This window comes from Dermochelys coriacea, chromosome 16 (genome assembly GCF_009764565.3).
Source record: "Dermochelys coriacea isolate rDerCor1 chromosome 16, rDerCor1.pri.v4, whole genome shotgun sequence".
Classification (NCBI taxonomy): domain Eukaryota; kingdom Metazoa; phylum Chordata; order Testudines; family Dermochelyidae; genus Dermochelys; species Dermochelys coriacea.
This window is the reverse complement of record NC_050083.1, coordinates 876,859-897,871: the sequence shown is the minus strand read 5'-3', so window position 1 is coordinate 897,871 and position 21,013 is coordinate 876,859. Positions and strand designations below refer to the sequence as shown.

At 45.6% G+C, this 21,013-nt stretch overlaps 1 protein-coding gene across 6 annotated transcripts in view; it reads right to left on the bottom strand.

Moving 5' to 3' along the window:
• The window catches only part of PNPLA7 (patatin like phospholipase domain containing 7), a 414,014-nt gene that overhangs the window by 207,261 nt on the left and 185,740 nt on the right, over positions 1-21,013 (bottom strand). For all 6 annotated transcript variants that reach the window (XM_038374480.2, XM_043499152.1, XM_043499151.1 and 3 more), the window contains one exon: positions 19,146-19,259. In XM_038374480.2, coding sequence (XP_038230408.1) covers positions 19,146-19,259 — 114 coding nt within the window. The remainder of the gene's footprint in view (positions 1-19,145; positions 19,260-21,013) is intronic.

The following is a 21,013-nucleotide window of genomic DNA, read 5'->3' as shown; positions in this document are numbered from 1 at the left end:
ACCCATTTATTATTTCCCCCCCTCTTTACATAAGGGTAAGGAGAGTTATAGCAAAGTTAAGTGATTTATCCAAACTTAGTGGCAGAACTAAGAACAGAACCCCGGAGTCTTGATTCCCAGTCTGCTGCTCCTACCACCAGGACACATGATTTGTCTTACTAGTTAAATCAAACCTTATACCCCTGGAATAGCTGTGGAAAAATTGTTTTTCCAATGCCCTGTGTGAGAGAAGCAGGCTGCTTACCATCACAGGATGAGTCACCATGCTGCTGTCATGGAAACATAAGAACATCAGTTCTGGATCTAAGATAGGAAATGGTCTGAGATTTCCTTGGAGTTTTAAAATATGGCAAGCATTTTCTCATAAAAAGGCACAGTGTTCTTTAAAAAAAGACTTGGCCCTCAGTCTTCTGAGATGCCAATATAAATCAGAGCTGCTGCTATTCCCAACCTGAGACTTGAGCTCTTTGAGATTCCTCTGAGCAGTCAAAACATGCATTGTAATAGCCTCCCACAGTAAAGAAAGTAGTTAATACAAAGCCCGTGGGAAGAATTCTAATACTAACAGTGAAGAAATTCTCAGTTAATTTCCAACCACCTTTATTCTAAACCACAATGAAAGTGTATGATAACACAACTTAGCCAACTCGCTCCCTTGGGTCCAGGAGCAATTCTGGCCAAGTGCAACCAGGGAACCACTGGTTTCTTCTCTGGTAGAGGGAGGAATGCCAAGGAACAAACCATCCCTGCTCCTCCTGAGAAATGAGCATCATGAGGAGCTGGAGCTGCTATACTTTCCCCAGGAGAGAAGTGGAGAGCAAGTAGCAGAGCAGCCTTGTTTTTAAGAAGAGAAAAGGGGCATCAGGGACAGGGAGCCCAGGGGCAGGGAGCTGGGAAGCAAAGGACCTCCTGAATGTTCAGGACAGTACAACTGGCCTAAAGGAGGCTACAAGAGTCTAGAACTTTTCAGCACATCTAGGGCTGTCTCTATATTGACAGAATTGGGACTTGTAACTTTCCACCAGGGCTACTCCACTATGCGTAGCAACAGTAGATCCTGTAGTGAAACAGAGCTGAGTCATTTTTAACACCGATTACAAGTTAGATGGCATGGTGGGAAATATACCTGAGTCGTCTTGCACACTACAGATTCCAGCATCACTGCCACCAGCAGAGCTGAACCAATGGTGAATTCTGGCCTCCATTTTTGAAAGTGTAGGCAAGACTTGGAAATCTCAGTGAGGTGGTTCTTCCCTCCCCTCCACTGGCTGGAGGAGTGAGTCATCTTCTCTTTGCAGGTGGAAGAATGCACCTGGGAATGTAGCATTCACTCATCTCTGTTGTGATGTGCTTTGTCTGGTGCCAGACAGTAGACTCCACTAGCCCAGAGTATAATGTCTCTGGCGTGTTGCAATATCTGTAGTGCACTACAGTCACCACGGCACCTGCTAACACACATCCAATTCTACTCAACAGACCTAACACATAACTGGTTTACAATCACAGCTGTTGGCAGATCACCAATCAGTTCATAGCTAGTCTTTGCACCACTACTCATGGAAAATCTGTACTTCTAAAAGACAGCTGGTTTGGAATTGAGACTCTCTAAAATGTCAGACAACTTTTGAAAAATGTTAGAAGTGTGCTTGAGTAACCATAGTGTTTGTGGAGCTGGACAGGATCTGGTAACTGTGTCCAGGAGAGTAAAAATATCAGAACGGAAGCCTGCACTGATATGATCACAGAACTGTGATATCAGAACAACTCTTTTAAAGATTGTCAAACTGAATGCTACTACAGTTATGATCCAGGAAACTCCTTTTCATGGAGGTAGTTAAGAAATATACCCAGGGTAAAATTCTCAAATGCACCTGGAGTGACTTAGGAGCTTAAGTCCCATTTTCAGGAGAGACTTTGAGACTTCAGAGACTAAGGTTATGTCTACACTACAAAATTAAGTTGACTTAAGTAATTAAAGTAATTGGTTCATGTCCACACTATGCTCCTTCTATTGGCGATGCAAGTCCTCACCAGGAGCACTTCCACCAAATTAACTGTGTAGAGCATGGTGGGGCACTGACAGCTGGAACCCCATGGAGGAGGGGGCTCCAGCAGTCAGTCCCACGTTGGGGGGGGGGGAGAGGGGGAGGCTCCTGCTGTCAGCCAAAAGGTGATGTAAGTAGTTCAGTGTCGACACGGACACTGCGTCACCCTAACTACATAGACCAAAACGCTACACTTCTAGTGGGCACAGAGATATTAAGTCGATGTAGTGGGTGACTTACATTGGTGGGAGTTGCATTTTACCTAAGCTGCCTTATATCAACCTAACTCTGTAGCATAGACCAGGCCTAAGTCCCATTGACTTTCAATGACACTTTGACTCTGAGTGACTAAGTCACTTAGGTGCTTTTGATAACTGTACTTCTAATTATTTTGCAATGTGATTTCGAGTACTGCAAAATTTTAAACAAAAGTCTAATATCCAAATGCTTCCAGCCCGGCCCTCTTAATATGTTAATAGATTAACTCCAACAGCTCTCCTCCTCTGAGCAGTATATTTGCCTACTCTCAGCTGGCTTACTTCAGAACTGAACACCCTTCAACACAGTGGGCTAAACAGTGCTTCAATTATATATCATTTGTTCCAGTTATAATATAAGTGCACAGCTGTGCACTCCATCCGCCCCACATAATTTCAATTTCATTACTATCCCTCTTCTCCAGAGTTCTGTTTGTTTAACAGCTACTTGAGTCCCCATGCTCAACTATCCGTGGTTATTCTACACCATTATATTTCAAAAAGAAAAGGAGTACTCGTGGCACCTTAGAGACTAAAATTTATTTGAGCATAAGCTTTCATCAGCTACAGCTCACTTCATGGAATGCATTCAGTGGACCACTGAATGCATCCGATGAAGTGAGCTGTAGCTCATGAAAGCTTATGCTCAAATAAATTTGTTAGTCTCCAAGGTGCCACGAGTACTCCTTTTCTTTTTGCGAATACAGACTAACATGGCTGCTACTCTGAAATCTGTTATATTTCAAGGAATCTGTAATTTTCTAGGTCCATTTCCATCTATGAGTTACCTATATTATCTTTCAAGGCCAGAGTTTTAGCTAAAATTTTGTTTCCACTCATCTGTGAAATTTAATTTGCTTTACTGTAAACCATCCTGAAAATCATTCTGATGAGAATTCAGTTCTAAAAAAGATATCAATGGGAAATGCTGTCTTTTCTTTGTTTCATCTGTAGTTTGGACTGCTGGGAAAATTTACAACTTGTTTATTTATAGAAGCTGATGGTGCTAAACACATCTAAATTTAATTTTCCACTTTAGACAACTTAATTTTTTAAAAATATTGCTCACTGATCATTTCCATAAAAACCATCCCAACAGTTGATTTCCACATACAGAGACCATTACTATTAATTTACTGGCAGGAAGTTTATGCACAGTAGAAAAGCAATCTTCATTTAAAAAAAAATACAAACCAAGGATAATGAACAGAATTACGTCCCAGAAAAGTTGTGCTCTTTGTCCTATAAAAGAAATACATATCACTTTACAGCAATTTTTGTGTAGGAATAATTACATTGCTATGACAGGTTTCAGAGTAGCAGCCGTGTTAGTCTGTATTCGCAAAAAGAAAAGCTGTAGCTCACGAAAGCTTATGCTCTAATAAATTTGTTAGTCTCTAAGGTGCCACAAGTACTCCTTTACATTGCTATGGTATTTTATAATTAGGCCCTCCCTGATGCTTTCAACAGAAATAAGTCTTTGGCAGTAGCAATCATTTTTAATTGGTTAAATCTCAAGCATAGAAGATTCACATATTAGGAATGGACCTGCTCTAGCCAATATTTCAGAACTTTCACCTCTACCTAGAAAAGCAGGTTTCACCTGAAAGAGTGGCTAAGCTTTGCTCAGAACATTGACATTAACAAATGCAAGTTCCTGCCCTGACGTTCCAGCCTCGCTCCCACCTCCTTTACTCAGTGGCCTTCCTGCCCTTGAGGATTCCCCTTCCACTCTCCCGTCTGGCTGAGTCCTCGTAACCCCAACAAGGCTGGGCCCAGGATTCCTGGGGGGCTCGACCCCCAACCCTGCTGTGGTCACCTAGGACAGGGGCTAGGGTGTCCCCACTCCGGGGTACTCTCTCTGCACTGGGCACTTCTCTGACCCACTGACCATTACATACAATTTGAAGCAAATGCAAGTTATTTAATCAACAATTAATTTTAAAGAGAATAAGCAGAAATGGGAAAGGCTAACGGAAACAAGTCACCCCGCTCTGTGGCAGGGAACATCACAAACAGTGTCTCTGGAACGTCAGGGCAGTTCACAGTCTGTTCCTTGTAAGTCCCAGGCCCCCTGCTCAGGCCCTGGCTGTGCTGCAGGGATGCTGCGGGTTGGACACTTGCTCTGGGGGTGGCCACATGCTCTCAGACTCTAGGTGGCAGAGCCCTTCTTCCCAGCGTTACCCCTGCCCTGTCAGGGTTACCAATCCCCCTCCGAGTCTGGCCGGCAGAGCCTCCTGGCTGAGGCGTCTCCCTGTGCTGGGCTCACTGCCCAGGGTCCCCCTCGCTCGCTCCAGCTGCTTACGACACCAGGCTCCAGACTACTCCAGCCCCACTATGCCTCAGCCTGGCTGCTGCTCTGCCTCCAGCTCCCTGGGCTGCTTCTTTGGCCCCTCTGGCTCTGGTTGCTGCAGCTCTGCTCCCAGCACTGACCTGCTTCCTGGGCTGCTTTTCTAGTCCCTCTGGATCTGGCACAGCTCTGCTCTCGGCTTAGCTTGGGCCCCTGCTTTCTCCTTAGCTCGGCCCCACGCTGTCTGACCCAGGCAATTCCAGCTCACATTGAGGACGGGACCTCTCTGGCCTCCTGACTCCCTGATTAGCCTGCCTGCCCTGTCGATCAGGCTGACCTGGAGCATTGGCCTCTCCCCATTGTTCTGAGGGACTATCAGTCTCAGGGTGCTGATTCCCCATGGACCCTTCCCCCTTTTAGTACTGGGAGCTAGCAACTAAAACACCCCCACTGAATGTTAGTAAGGGGGCAACAGTCCCCTTACACAATCATATCCCCTCTCAGCCTTTCATTGCTGGGGTGACTAAGCAAAGCTCTTCCAGTCTCCTCTCATGAGATAGGCCCTCTGACCCCCTACAGAGCTCTTTTCTGCATGTGTACTAGCCTGGGAGGAGGCAGAAGGTGATTGCCTTCCTGCACCATGGAGGGATGTACGTACTGGGGCCTGTGCTAGTAGCGTAGCATTCTAGCTGGAATAGTAGAAGGCTGTTTAATCTAGCAGACAAAAGTATAAAAAAATCCAATGACTGTACACTGAAGCCTCTGTTTTTTCCACCAAATGCATCCGATGAAGTGAGCTGTAGCTCACGAAAGCTTATGCTCTAATAAATTTGTTAGTCTCTAAGGTGCCACAAGTACTCCTTTTCTTTTTGCGAATACAGACTAACACGGCTGCTTCTCTGAAACCTGTCAGATCCTTTCGCTAACCCACTTCACCGGGGTAGTACAGAAGCCAGGAAAGTTCCCCACAATATCGGGACTATTCCCCCACATACAAGTGCTCCCCATAAATACATCAGGGAGGTAAATAACAGGGAGGGTGAAGAGCTATTTAAACTAAAGGACAGTATTGGCACAAGAACAAATGGGTATAAACTGGCCATGAACACACTGAGGCTGGAATTAGAAGGTTTCTAACCATCAGAGGAGTGGGGGTCTGGGACAGTCTCCCAACAGAAGTTGTGTGGTCAAACAACTTGATCAGTTTTAAGAGAGAACTGGACTCGTTTATGCGAGTGGGACTGTATGAGGGGTTTCTTGTGATGATGAGAGGCACGGCTCCACAGCCTAGAGGTCCCTCACAGATTATGTCCTATGTTCCTAAAATCTCATGGCTCAGATCTCAGCCAGTCACCTGCAGGCTGAGCTCTCCCACCAGTCCCCACCCCCAAATATTCTGGAGGGTTGTTTTTTTTCCTGGCTCCTTCCGCTGAAGCATCAGAGATGGCCACAGAGCATCAGTCCACTCCGTCCAGTGTCTCCCGGTGGCATCGAACATTTTCTCTCACATGCTCACCTGGCTGGCATGCTCAGGCTCTAACTGATTGCCATATGTGGAATTTTCCTCCAGGGCACACTGGCAGAGTTTTCACCTTTCTCTGCAGAGTGAGGTGAAAGTCATTCACTGGGATCATCTGGATATATCTCATTTAATCAATTCCCTGACCCTGCAGGGGCCTCGGGCACTGTGCAACTCAGTCCCTCCTATTCTCTGTCTGTTGCCCATAATTTAGTCTCCTGTGGACTATAATAATTTGGTCTGATTTTGGTTGTTGGGTTAGGTGTGTGGGTTCCGGGTGGCGCTGGTTATCTGTGTTACACAGGAGGTCAGACTAGATGTTCTGGCAGTTGTAACCTTTCTGGCCTTACACTCTGATTGACCGTATGATTGAGTACAGGCAGACACCCATTAAGGACTGGTCACTGGTCCAGGACCATTGCTTAGAGCAGGGGTGGGCAAACTTTTTAGCCCAAGGGCCACATCTAGGTATGGAAATTGTACGGTGGGCCATGAATGCTCACAAAATTGGGGATTGGGATATGGGAGGGGGGTGAGGGCTCCGGCCGGGAGTGCAGGCTCTGTGGTGGGTCCAGAAATGAGGAGTTCAGGGTGCGGGAGGGGGCTCTGGGCTGGGGCAGATATGCGAGGAGAAGGGGGCTCCAGCTGAGGGTGCGGGTCTGGGGTGGGCCGGAGGATGAGGGTTTGCGGTGCAGGAAGGTGCTACAGGCTGGCACTGAGGGGTTCGGAAGGCAGGAGGGGGATCAGGGCTGGGGCAGGGGCATGGGAGGGGGTCAGGGGTACAGTCTCCTGGCAGCGCTTACCTCAAGCAGGTCCCAGAAGAGTGGCATGTCCCCCTCTCCGGCTCCAACACAGGGGCATGGCCAGGCAGCTCTTCACACTGTTCCTAGCCAGTGGGAGCTGCGGGGGCAGCGCTTGGGGCAGGGGCAGCGTGCGAAGCCCCTTGGCTTCTCCTACATGTAGGAGCCAGAGTGGGGACATGCTGCTGCTTCCAGGAGCCGCTCAGAGCCATGGTACACGTGGAGCAGGGCAAGCCCCCAACCCTGCTCCCCAGCGGGAGCTCAGGGGCTGGATTAAAAGGTCTGAAGGGCTGAATGTGGCCCCCCGGGCCCTAATTCGCCCACCCCTGGCTTAGAGGCATTTGAAGTAGCCTGGCCAAGAGCTTCTCAGCCCTGGAAACAGGCAAACCTCTGGCCCTTCTTTTGGCTTCATAACTGGGTGTGTGTCCAGGACAGCTGTCTGCACATGAATGCCTTATGAAGGCTGCATCTGGGGGTAACTGACTGCCTCAGGTGGCAGATTAGTAAACAAGCACCTGGACCTAATAAATGTTACCCCAAGCTCAGTTAGAAGCGAATTTCAAAGGGACACAGGAAGCTGCTGTGGAGAAGATGTCTAAGGAAAGGCCTGAGCAGAGGGCCTAGAGGGTGAACCCACCAGAATAGAAATCCTGTAAAGGGTGCTCCTAGAGAGGGGAGCCTCCTAGATGGAGGGCTGCAGTCAGCAAGCATCCAAGAGAGCCTAGTCTCAGCCAGGGATTTCCCAGACACTGGCCAGAAGTCCAACCTGGCAAGGATCACCTGTTATCCCAGGAGAAGAGTCACAGCTGGTAGACTTCCCCAGACACCTAATTCCAGAGAAGGATATTACTCCAGTAGAGGCAAGAGGCCTAACACCAGGAGCAGACAGGAACTGAGAGAATCCCTGGGGAAGAACCTGGGTAGAGGTGAGCACTGGATTCAGCCAGGTGAGAGACAGACTAAAACATGACCCAGTCACCCAGCTGAGATTTTGGGAGAGAAAGTTTTGTTTCTATTTTGCATTAATAGAGAAGACCCTTCACAATAGGGTGCTCTTTTGCACCTAGCAGTCTGTTCAGACTTGATACCCTGGGTGAGGGGAAAATCAAGTAACAGTTTTCCTACAACACCATGCCTGCCTGCAAGGGGCCCATTGGGCCAATTCAGAATGATGACAGTATAATCTGGGGGAACCCTGTCCCTTATTCCTTTTTCCCCAATCTAAGCCCCCCCCATGAAAGCATTGTACATGCTTCCAATATAACAGCTCTGCCAATGCATCTTAGTCCTAACCAACAGCCCCCCATTTAGTCCCAACACTGGTCCTCTCCAAACATTGCCAGCCATGCCCAACAGTGCAGTATTGTTGTGATGTGCAGAGACAGACAAGGACGAAGCCAAACATTTTCAGAATTTCAGTTAAGGTATTTAGAGTTTAAAAGCCAGTAACCAACCTATTAAGTCATCTTTATTTCAACCATGTTAAATGATAATTTAATGAATCCTATACTACAGGATATTAGAGACCCTGGCACACATCGGTGGCTTAGTCTATCTCCCTGTTCTTTGCCTATCCATTACTCAAAAAATTCTGAAGAAATTGACTTGAGGGGCTGCCAAGAGTTTACTGGTAGGCAGGGCATAATTCAGATCATGGTGAAGTAGTAATACTGGCTGCCTTACCTGTACTAAGTTCCCATTATATCTAGATCACTCCTGTAGCATTTAGTTCAGGCCTGTTAAGAACATTTGTAGAAAGCAACCCAGATGTTGTTTTTAAAATGGGACAGACAGCAGCTCAGAGAACATGAACAAAGGCAAGCAAACATGTAGCCTGGGAGATACCCTACTTGTCACAAAACTGAATAGTCTCAGAAGAGATTTCACATGAAAACTTCCAATGGTTTGACAACAGCAATGCCAAAACAAGTACTAGCTGTTCACTCTCCGATTGCCTTCAACCATTCCTAGCACCTCTGCAAGTACCAGAGAGGTGTTAAAGCACTGCCCAAGACCCACTGGACTTTGATTGCTTGTGATTTATTGTGACTTGAAAAAAAAACTGTCAGCTTCCCAGCACCAGTGTGCCTGCCTTATCTGGGAGCCATAGCTGGTGATTAAGGTTCAGCTGTAGGTTTTGTTTTCTCCTTTCTCCCCACACCCCAACCCTCCCATGGTAAGAAAGAATTGATTTTAATGGGTTGTGAGAATACACAGTATAGTGAATCCAGGAAAGCCAGTGGCCTCTCCTGCCCTATTGTACATAGCCACCATACCAAGCATAATGAATGCACACAACAGTATACACATTGCTTGAGGGAAGTTTCCTGAAATAGGAGTACATCACTGAAATAACTGCACATGGCAGAAACCCCCGGGAAGGCTTGATCCACTGAGGAAAAGTTTATAGTTGAAATATTCAAATGGATGTAGTGGGGCGAACCATCCCAGATGGACAATGGGTTTTGAACAGACTCAGAACCAAAACAGTACAGTTGTGAAACCACTCTAAACTCAGGTCCTAGGTTAGTGCCCTAATCTCTGGCATCACACTCTTGTGTGGTGTCCTTTGATGAAAGTCATGTCACTGGAATTCACTATGGCATGACTGGAAGCAGATTCTAAAATAAGTAGATAAAATCCATTTCATTTAAAAATGTTGAATGCATCATTTCTTTAAAGGGCACTGAAAGCTAATGAGAGGTCCAGAACAACATCTCTGAGGCTGTCTTTGTCCCAGAACAGATGCTCCATGGAAAGCAGCAGCAGCAGCATCGCACTTATGACCTTCTCTAATCACCTCAGCCTAACCAGGAAAGTACATTGTTAAGGGTATTTCCATCTCCATAAGCATGCCATCCTTGGCTGATGAGATATGCCCCACTGATCCTCTGCTGAGGCTGCCAACAGGAATGCCAAAAGCAATGGCAATTTTTCACTTGTCCAACTAAGTTCTCCACTAAAAGCAACTTATTTCACACAAGTCATTGAACACTCAGCAAAGGCTGTAACAACATTCAATCACTACACACCTGGACTGGAAACCTAAAGGTGAAAGTATCCATATTATTATTTTTTAGGGGTCCTGTATTAATTATGCAAATAATTAAACAATCAATTTACAAATACCTAGAAGATAAGAACGTGATAAGTAACAGTCAGCATGGATTTGTCAAGAACAAATCCAACCGAATACCTTTCTTTGACAGGGTAACAAGCCTTGGGGATGGGGGGAAGCGGTAGATGTGGTATAACTTGACTTTAGTAAGGCTTTTGATACAGTCTCGCATGACCTTCTCATAAACAAACTAGGGAAATAGAAGTTGATGGAGCTACTATACGGTGGGTGTATAACTGGTTCACAGTCAAGCTGGAAGGGCATACCATGTTGGGTCCCACAGGGATCAGTTCCGAGTCTGGTTCCATTCATTATCTTCATCAATGATTCAGTTAATAGCATAGAGAAGTACACCAATAAAGTTTGCGGACGATACCAACCTGGGAGGGTTGCAAGTGCTTTAGAGGATAGGATTAAAATTTAAAATGATCTGAATAATAGAGAAATAGTCTGAAGTAAATAGGATGAATTTCAATAACAACAAATGCAAAGTACTTCACTTAGGAAGGAACAATCAGTTTAACACATACAAAATGGGAAATGACTGCCTAAGAAGGAATACTGCAGAAAGGGATCTGGGGGTCATAGTGTACCACAGGCTAAATATGAGACAACAGTGTAACACTGTTGCAGAAAACATACAATATCATTCTTGGATGTATTAGCAGGAGTGCTGTCAGCAAGACACGAGAAGTAATTCTTCCGCTTTATTCCACATTGATTAGGCCTCTACTGGAATATTGTGTCCAGTTCTGGGTGCCACATTTCAGGAAAGATATGGACAAACTGGAGAAATTTCAGAGAAGAGCAACAAAAATGATTAAAGGTCTAGAAAACATGATCTATGAGGGAAGATTGAAAAAAATTGGGCTTGTTTAGTCGGGAAAAGAGAAGACTGAGAGGGGACATATTGGTTTTCAAGTACATAAAAGGTTGTTTCAAGGAGGAGGGAGAAAATTTGTTCTCCTTAACCTCTGAGGATAGGACAAGAAGCAATTGTCTTAAACTGCAGCAAGCGCAGTTTAGATTGGACATCAGGAAAAACTTCCAAACTGTCAGAGTGGCTAGGCACTGTAATAAATTGCCAAGGGAGGTTGTGGAATTTCCATCATTGCAGATTTTTAAGAGCAGGTTAGACAAATACCTGTCAGGCATGGTCTAGATAATAACTAGTCCTGCCAGGAGTGCAGGGATCTGGACTAGATGACCTCTCGAGGTCCCTTCCTGTCCTATCATTCTATGATTTTCATAAGCACAATTCCACTGCTGAATTTGATGGGAAAAACAGGTTACCGCCTACCCAACAGGAGAAGTTGTAACTTGAAAATTACTAAACAGATGGAAATTCTACCCTGGGTACAGTGACTGACAAAATAGGTGTTATTGGCTTGTGGATTATTTCTCTCTCCTAAGGAGTCAGTGCACCTGCCATATAGTTATTGTTTGTTTACATGGGCTCCCTTCTATCTGCCTAGAGGGCAGCCATCTAGATAGGGGATAAAAACATCATAACACAAACATGCAAATTGCTTACTTGCACCTTCAACTTTTTTTTTTAAAGTCAAATACTGCCTTATTCCAATTTTATAGTTCCCACATTATCCACTTGTCAGCCTTTATCACTATAGCGCCCATGACCGTACTCCACTTCTATCCCTTCTAGTAAGGGATTCCATAGCCAAAGTCATCAGATGCAGGTGTATTTAGATGTCACATGCATATGTATGTATTTAGGCTTAGATTTTCAAAGAGGCCTAAGGGAGTTAGGTATCCAATTCCCATTGAAAGCCTATAGACTAATTTGAAATTCCCAACCTTACCGCATAACATGAACTCACTTAATTTTATCTAACAGCCAAATATGCAACCAACTTTGCACTCCTCACAGAAGGAGAATTACCACCGATTTCTGCAGGTTGGTAATTCTTTAATACACTTTAAGTCAACCAAATAAACACTATATCAATTAACCTGAAAACTAAAAGCTTCAGACACAACAGTGAAAATGCTGTAGTTGAGAAGACTGAAATAGCCATCCAGTTGCCCTATTACATTTTCTAGGACTTGCCATTTATTTCAATGGTTACAATAATTGCGTTAAGGTAATGGATAACACTTTATTCTGTAGAATACAAAAAGAATGCTCATTTTTCTCATCTTCCACCAGAAAAATGAATTTAATACTCACCTTAAATCTCTGCTTTCTTTGAACTTGAAACCTTTTGGCTTTGGCACCATAAATAGGGCAGATCAGTCATCAACAATACCCTACCTCTTTCCTTTAGAACAAACACATGGAGGGCAGCTAGTCTATTTATCACACTTACAGCTCACTTCATCGGATGCATTCAATGGAAAATACAGTAGGGAGATTTATATACACAGAGGAACAGTGGGGTTGGGGGGAGGGAAATAAACATGGCCAAAAACAGACTCCAACAAGAGACAGCTGAATTGGAATTAATTTGCAAACTGGATACAATTAATTTAGGTTTGAATAAAGACTGGGAGTGGATGGGTCATTACACAAAGTAAAACTATTTCCCCATGTTTATTTCCCCCCCCCCCAACCCCGCTGTTCCTCAGATGTTCTTGCCAACTGCTGGAAATGGCCCACCTTGATTATCACTACAAAAGGTTTCCCCCGCTCTCCTGCTGGTAATAGCTCACCTTAAGTGATCACTCTCATTACAGTGTGTATGGTAACACCCATTGTTTCATGTTCTCTGTGTATATAAATCTCCTCACTGTATTTTCAACTGAATTTATCCGATGAAGTGAGCTGTAGCTCATGAAAGCTTATGCTCAAATAAATTTTTTAGTCTCTAAGGTGCCACATGTACTCCTTTTCTTTTTGCGGATACAGACTAACATGGCTGCTACTTTGAAACCAGTCTGTCATGAGGATTTCTTAAAGTGCTAACATCCTGCCTTTTCCAAGAACACCAACATTCAGTGTCAGACCTCCAGCACCCAGCTAGGATTTTCATACCAGGCCCGCTCTCAGTTTGAAAGGCTCAGCAATTCAAGAGCCAGGAAGGAAGGCAGCTGACAGGAGAGTTCTCTGTGTGCCGGCTGAGACAGGTCTGTTTGTTGGTGGCTTGGTAAGGGCTGCATGGCTGTGACCATTGGCGAGCCAGATCAGCCCTGCAGTTTGAAGTCTCTGAGTGGTTAATTGTTCCCTGCATTAGGCTTACCATTAACTGGACCTTAACCCTCAACTCTGGTGGTTGGTCAGCTGCAGCAGACCAAGCCATGTTGGGCCAGCCAGCCAGAGGGACCCCAGCCCCCGCCAGGCTGGTGGGACCCCGACCACGGCAGACAGGCGGGACCCCAGCCTGGGCGGGCAGGCTGGAGCAGGCCCCCAGATGTGGCAGGTGGGCTGCCGGGACCCCAGCCATGGTGGCCATCCATGGGCCAGCGGGGCCCCAGTCCCAGCTGGTGGGACCCCAACCCTGGGCGCCTGGCACCAGCCCGCCGGAGTGACCTCGGTTAACGATATGATTTTAATTATTTAACCAGTTAACTTTTTAAACCGATATTTACATCTCCACTATACACTGTGGCTAGCTGAATGGCTCTGGGTTTTAATCATCCCCAAGTGGCATCCTTTTTGACAATAGTAGCCACATGCTAGAAGTATCCCAGGTAACATGGTATATTGAATTTACATGTCTGGATGACACAAGAACAGGCTTAAAGAATATGCAAGAGACATCCAGTGGCCCCCCATGCCTAATAACTAAGGATACAATTTCATCCCAGAGGTCACATTACTTTAATGGACCTCCGACTTTTTAGGCTTCAGCCCCCACCGCCTGCAGCAGTAGGACAGGAGGAGCTGTCAGCTGCTGCTCCCTGTCCCAGCGGCGAGGCTTGGACTGTCAGTTCCCCCTACCCCCATGGACAGGTTGCGAGCTTCCATTAAATTTGGTTTATTGCCCACAATTTGTCTATGACTTTTACTAAAAATAACTGACAAAATCTTAATCTTACTAATAACCAAGCACAGGAATTCTAAAAACACCTTTCTACATAAGCACCAGTTTTTGCCATCCACTCAGAGACCAAGAAGTTGAATTTTAAGCAGTAGAATTTTGGAACCTTTGCTGGAGCGGCTTGATAAAATACTCCCATAACAATAATACCAATACAAAACAATCTCCGTGGGATCTAAATGCAGGAACACACATTCTAAAATTCAGAGAATAATCTCATAAAACACTTTCACTGGCTTTGGTGAAGGGACAACATATAAATATTTTAAACATTTTTGCTACTTTGTGATACAGTCCAATTTTAAAAAATAATACATAGCCAGATACAAAAATACAGAGCTTTGGATGGAGGGAGTCACCAGAATTAGGAAGGGGAGAAATTTAAATAAATCAATATTAATAGTACAAAAGAAAAGGCGACAAGGAGCTGGTGCGATGACCTAGCCCTATGCACACAACACATTTAGGGATACCAGCATTAGATTCCCACTCCTCAGACTTGTACGGGAGTGGAGAAATTCAACCCAGGTCAGCTAAGTAAAAGTATTGATGGACTCAAGGGAACCCCAACAATTGTTCCTCATTCACAGAGATGATGGCCGCAAAAGGAGGGCATGCCATTTTAAGGTACAGAGAAGGGAGAAAACGGAATCAGATTCTCAAACATAAAAGCCACAGAGGCAGAGGTGGAGGTAACAAAGCAAAGACTTCCAGTCTTCAGTAGCTGAGAGAATTCAGCAGTCAAAGTGGTATATTACTCCCGAGAGCATTCTGTGCCAAATAAATTAAAATTCTACGCACAATATTTTAAAATTCTGCAAAATTCTACAAATTTTATTTGTCAAATAAATGTAGAGGCTCCAGATTGGCATTGGGGAGCACAGGCCACTGGCAGCACAAAGGTGGAAGATCACTGTGCAGCTCCCCCTCTGAGACACGGACTAAGCGGTGAGACTGTACCCAACCCTGACACAGCACAAGGACCGGTCCTGCCCCAGAGACAACCTAAAGATCTGCCCCTCTGTGCACTGGCACCAGGTGTGGGAAGACAGGCTCAGCAAGGCAGGATCCAAGAGTGGAGAGGCTTAGTGTGGGAGAATCCAGGTGTGGGTTGAGAGGGTTCTGTGTGGGGCAATCTAGGTGTGGGTGGCTCAGATTCAGGTGCAGGGGGATCTGGATACAACTGTAATGGGACTCTGCAGGGTGGTCCAGGTGAAGGTCATTGTGGCTCAGCAGGGGGGTCTGAATGTGGGTGGGGATAGACCTCAGCAGGGGGGTCTCAGTGTGGGGGGTCCAGATGCTGGGGAAGTAGGGCTTAGTGGGGTTGGGATCCAGGTGCAGCTGCTTGGGGCTTGGTAGATGGGGATCTAGCTGTGGGTGGCTCGTTGGGATGGTCCAGGTGCAGGGGGAGAGGGGATCGTCAGTGGGGTTCTGGGTGTGCAGGGTAGGGAGTGAGACTCAGTGGGAGGGTCTGGGTATGAGGAGGTTTGGATGCAGCTCCCTATACAACGATCCCTCCCCCTGCAGCGGAGGAGCTAAGGGTGCAGGAATTGTGGGGAGGTTGGGGGCGGGGGGAGTAAGGTACTGTTCAACATAAGGGCATAAGAATTTGGGCCATTGTAATCTCCCATACAGCATGCAGTTAATGAAGGGGTGGCCAGCCTGTGGCTCCAGAGCTGCAAGCAGCTCTTCAGAGATTAATATACAATTAATTATATATTATAATTATATAATCCTGGACGCCCCATCATCTCAGGCATTGGCACTCTGACAGCAGGACTGTCTGGCTATGTAGACTCCCTCCTCAGGCCCTACGCTACCAGCACTCCCAGCTATCTTCGAGACAACACTGACTTCCTGAGGAAACTACAATCCATCGGTGATCTTCCTGAAAACACCATCCTGGCCACTATGGATGTAGAAGCCTCTACACCAACATTCCACACACAGATGGACTACAAGCCGTCAGGAACAGTATCCCAGATAACGTCACGGCAAACCTGGTGGCTGAACTTTGTGACTTTGTCCTCACTCATAACTATTTCACATTTGGGGACAATGTATACCTTCAAATCAGCGGCACTGCGATGGGTACCCGCATGGCCCCACAGTATGCCGACATTTTTATGGCTGATTTAGAACAACGCTTCCTCAGCTCTCGTCCCCTAATGCCCCTACTCTACTTGCGCTACATTGATGACATCTTCATCATCTGGACCCATGGAAAAGAAGCCCTTGAGGAATCCCACCATCAACCTCAGCCTGGACCAGTCCATAGAAGAGATCCACTTCCTGGACACTACGGTGCTAATAAGTGATGGTCACATAAACACCACCCTATATCGGAAACCTACTGGCCGCTATTCCTACCTACATGCCTCTAGCTTTCATCCAGGCCACACCACATGATCCATTGTCTACAGCCAAGCTCTACGATACAACCGCATTTGCTCCAACTCCTCAGACAGAGACAAACACCTACAAGATCTCTATCATGCATTCTTACAACTACAATACCCATCTGCTGAAGTGAAGAAACAGATTGACAGAGCCAGAAGAGTACCCAGAAGTCACCTACTACAGGACAGGCCCAACAAAGAAAATAACAGAACGCCACTAGCCAGCACCTTCAGCCCCCAACTAAAACCGCTCCAATGCATCATCAAGGATCAACAACCTATCCTGAAGGACGACCCATCACTCTCACAGATCTTGGGAGACAGGCCAGTCCTTGCTTACAGACGCCTCCCAACCTGAAGCAAATACTCACCAGCAACCACACACCACACAACAGAACCACTAACCCAGGAACCTATCCTTCCAACAAAGCCCGTTGCCAACTCTGTCCACATATCTATTCAGGGGATACCATCATAGGGCCTAATCACATCAGCCACACTATCAGAGGCTCGTTCACCTGCGCATCTACCAATGTGATATATGCCATCATGTGCCAGCAATGCCCCTCTGCCATGTACATTGGTCAAACTGGACAGTCTCTACGGAAAAGAATAAATGGCCACAAATCAGACGTCAAGAATTATAACATTCAAAAACCAGTTGGAGAACACTTCAATCTCTCCGGTCACACGATTATAGACCTCAGAGTGGCTATCCTTGAACAAAAAAGCTTCAAAAACAGACTCCAACGAGAGACTGCTGAATTGGAATTAATTTGCAAACTGGATACAATTAACTTAGGCTTCAATAGAGACTGGGAGTGGATGGGTCATTACATAAAGTAAATCTATTTCCCCATGTTATTTCTCCCCCCACCCCACCCCCCAATGTTCCTCAGACGTTCTTGTTAACTGCTGGAAATGGCTCACCTTGATTATTACCACAAAAGGTTTTCCTCCTTCCCACCTCCTTCCTGCTGGTAATAGCTCATCTTAAGTGATCACTCTCCTTACAGTGTGCACGATAAAACCCATTGTTTCATGTTCTCTGTGTGTGTATATAAATCTCCCCACTGTATTTTCCACTGAATGCATCCGATGAAGTGAGCTGTAGCTCACGAAAGCTTATGCTCAAATAAATTTGTTAGTCTCTGAGGTGCCACAAGTACTCCTTTTCCTTTTTGCGAATACAGACTAACATGGCGGCTACTCTGAAACCAGAGATTAATATGTGGCTCCTTACCTAGGCACTGATTCCGGGGCTGGAGTTATAGATACTAACTTTCCAATGTGCTGGGGGGTGCTCACTGCTCAACCCCCTGCTCTGCCCCAAGCCCTGCTCCCACTTCACCCCTTCCCCCAAGGCCCCTGCCCCTTCCCCTGAGTCTGCCATGCCCTTTGCTCCTTCCCCCACCCCATAGCCTCCTGTGCATGTGAAACAGCTGATTGCAGGGGGATGGGGGAGTAGACGCTGATTGTTGGGGGCTGCTGGGAGGCAGGAGGCGCTGGGGGCTAGGGAGTGGATGGGGGGCTGCTGACATGTTACTGTGGCTCTTTGGCAATATACATTGGTAAATTCTGGGTCCTTCTCAGGCTCAGGTTGGCCACCCCTGAGTTAATGCATCACCATTGCTCTGCAATATTTATCTATCAAAGGAAATTTTATATTTAAAGAAAGGCCAAGATATTAGATTTCAAGGATGTCCAATTGGAGCATGATGCAATGGGAGAAAATATTACATTCCAAAATATATGAAGAGAAGGCTGAAAAATTATAAAACACCATAATTAACAAAAGATGCAACTTCTTTGTGTGTCTGGGGGAGCGGGAAAATCAATGAGAGGAACAATATGTCTTCATGAAGGAATGCTTGAAGGTCTGATGAACCTGCCCTTGGAACAGTGTGTTCAATTCTGGACATTGCTTCAGGCAGATATCAAATTGAAGGGAATTCAATGTTGAGCAACAGAATGATCAGGGGGCTGGAAAAAGACTTATAAGAAAAGACTAAAGACACTTGACTAGGAGAAAAGCAAAATCTGTAAATACAAAGGCAAGGGAAGGACAATGGAAGAGTGGTATAGAAGTATTGCTCTGAGCAACGAGGTGAAATGAGGACAGCTTGAGTTTAAATCAGGAAAGATACCCTGACAGTAAGATCTGTTCAGCTGGGGAATCATCTCCCATATGAAATGAAGGCAGCTCCTTTCGCTTAAGACATTTAACACGGGCCTGGACAAAGCATTAGAAATTAAACAATAGGGAACAATCTTGCACTGTCCAATGAGCAGATAACTCTCTTATATCCCTAATTATAGTCACCAGTTCAGAAATTCATGACCTCATTTTCTTTATATACCATTAAAAATAACCTGTGTTATGCAAGTAACTCCCTTTGCTAGTTTATCTTCTGAAGCAAGGTGCGTCTTATTTAGACAATATTTATGCTTTCCAGTCATCAGCACTTCTACTCAGCTCCACCTGGGGAGTGATACATTAATTCATTCTCATGTTTAAGCAACATGTGTATTTCACTGACCAGCAGATGAGAATTCAACCCTAGGCTCAGATGTACCCCCACAACAAACCTTACTTACAGATAACAAGACTGAAGAAATAAATCTGCATATGGAACATTACTCTTTTCTTTATAAGGGAGACAACTAAGCTGTGGCTCTTGGAAGCGGGCAGGAGAGAGAAGAGTGCCAATTTTCTTACCTGTGGGAATTTGCGTTTGATAGATGTCAGTGCTCCCTCTGGTAGCTTGGCCAGTTCAGAATCTCGGACTGCGTGTACTGTTGTGGCTCTAGGCTGATGGGTTAATGCCTCCACCTGCCAGAGGAGAGAAAAAATACAGCTAAGACTTCAAAGGTAAATCTTAAGAGCACTGCCCAAATAAAAATGCAACAAAGCAGAACAGAACCACTTGATCACTGGAATCAGCTTTACCCATCTCAAGCCTTTTTCCCCCCCTAATTTTTTGATAACATGTTGTAATGATGGTGCCCGGGGGAGCCATCTGAGGTCACTCAATTAGGGTGAACTGCAAACAAAACAGGGCAAACCCCAAACGCAGGTGGATATTCCAATATTTAGATTTACCAAGCCATCCCAAAACAGCTTCTGTATTATCTCTGTTGCATCCGATGAAGTGAGTTATAGCTCACGAAAGCTTATGCTCAAATAAATTTGTTAGTCTCTAAGGTGCCACAAGTCCTCCTTTTCTTTTTGCGTACAGAGACTAACACGGCTGCTGCTCTGAAACCTGTATTATCTCACTGGTTACTCAGACGTCCAAACAATGCAGTTTCCTTAAAGTACCCAGCCTCAGGCCTCCATCCAGACACACATGTCAAACATATCGCAAAAAGAAAAGAGTACTTGTGGCACCTTAGAGACTAACAAATTTATTAGAGCATAAGCTTTCGTGAGCTACAGCTCACTTCATCGGATGCATTTGGTGACCGCTATTCCTACCTACATGCCTCTAGCTTTCATCCAGATCATACCACTCGATCCATTGTCTACAGCCAAGCGCTACGATATAACCGCATTTGCTCCAACCCCTCAGACAGAGATAAACACCTACAAGATCTCTATCATGCATTCCTACAACTACAGTACCCACCTGCTGAAGTGAAGAAACAGATTGACAGAGCCAGAAGAGTACCCAGAAGTCACCTACTACAGGACAGGCCCAACAAAGAAAACAACAGAACGCCACTAGCCATCACCTTCAGCCCCCAACTAAAACCCCTCCAACGCATCATCAAGGATCTACAACCTATCCTGAAGGACGAGCCATCGCTCTCTCAGATCTTGGGAGACAGGCCAGTCCTTGCTTACAGACAGCCCCCCAATCTGAAGCAAATACTCACCAGCAACCACACACCACACAACAGAACCACTAACCCAGGAACCTATCCTTGCAACAAAGCCCGTTGCCAACTCTGTCCACATATCTATTCAGGGGATACCATCATAGGGCCTAATCACATCAGCCACACTATCAGAGGCTCGTTCACCTGCGCATCTACCAATGTGATATATGCCATCATGTGCCAGCAATGCCCCTCTGCCATGTACATTGGCCAAACTGGACAGTCTCTACGTAAAAGAATGAATGGACACAAATCAGACGTCAAGAATTATAACATTCAAAAACCAGTTGGAGAACACTTCAATCTCTCTGGTCACTCGATCACAGACCTAAGAGTGGCTATCCTTCAACAAAAAAGCTTCAAAAACAGACTCCAACGAGAGACTGCTGAATTGGAATTAATTTGCAAACTGGATACAATTAACTTAGGCTTGAATAGAGACTGGGAATGGATGAGTCATTACACAAAGTAAAACTATTTCCCCATGGTATTTCTCCCTCCCACCCCACCCCCCACTGTTCCTCTGATATTCTTGTTAACTGCTGGAATTAGCCTACCTGCTTGACACCATGAAAGGTTTTCCTCCTTCCCCCCCCTGCTGTTGGTGATGGCTTATCTTAAGTGATCACTCTCCTTACAGTGTGTATGATAAACCCATTGTTTCATGTTCTCTGTGTGTGTGTATATAAATCTCTCCTCTGTTTT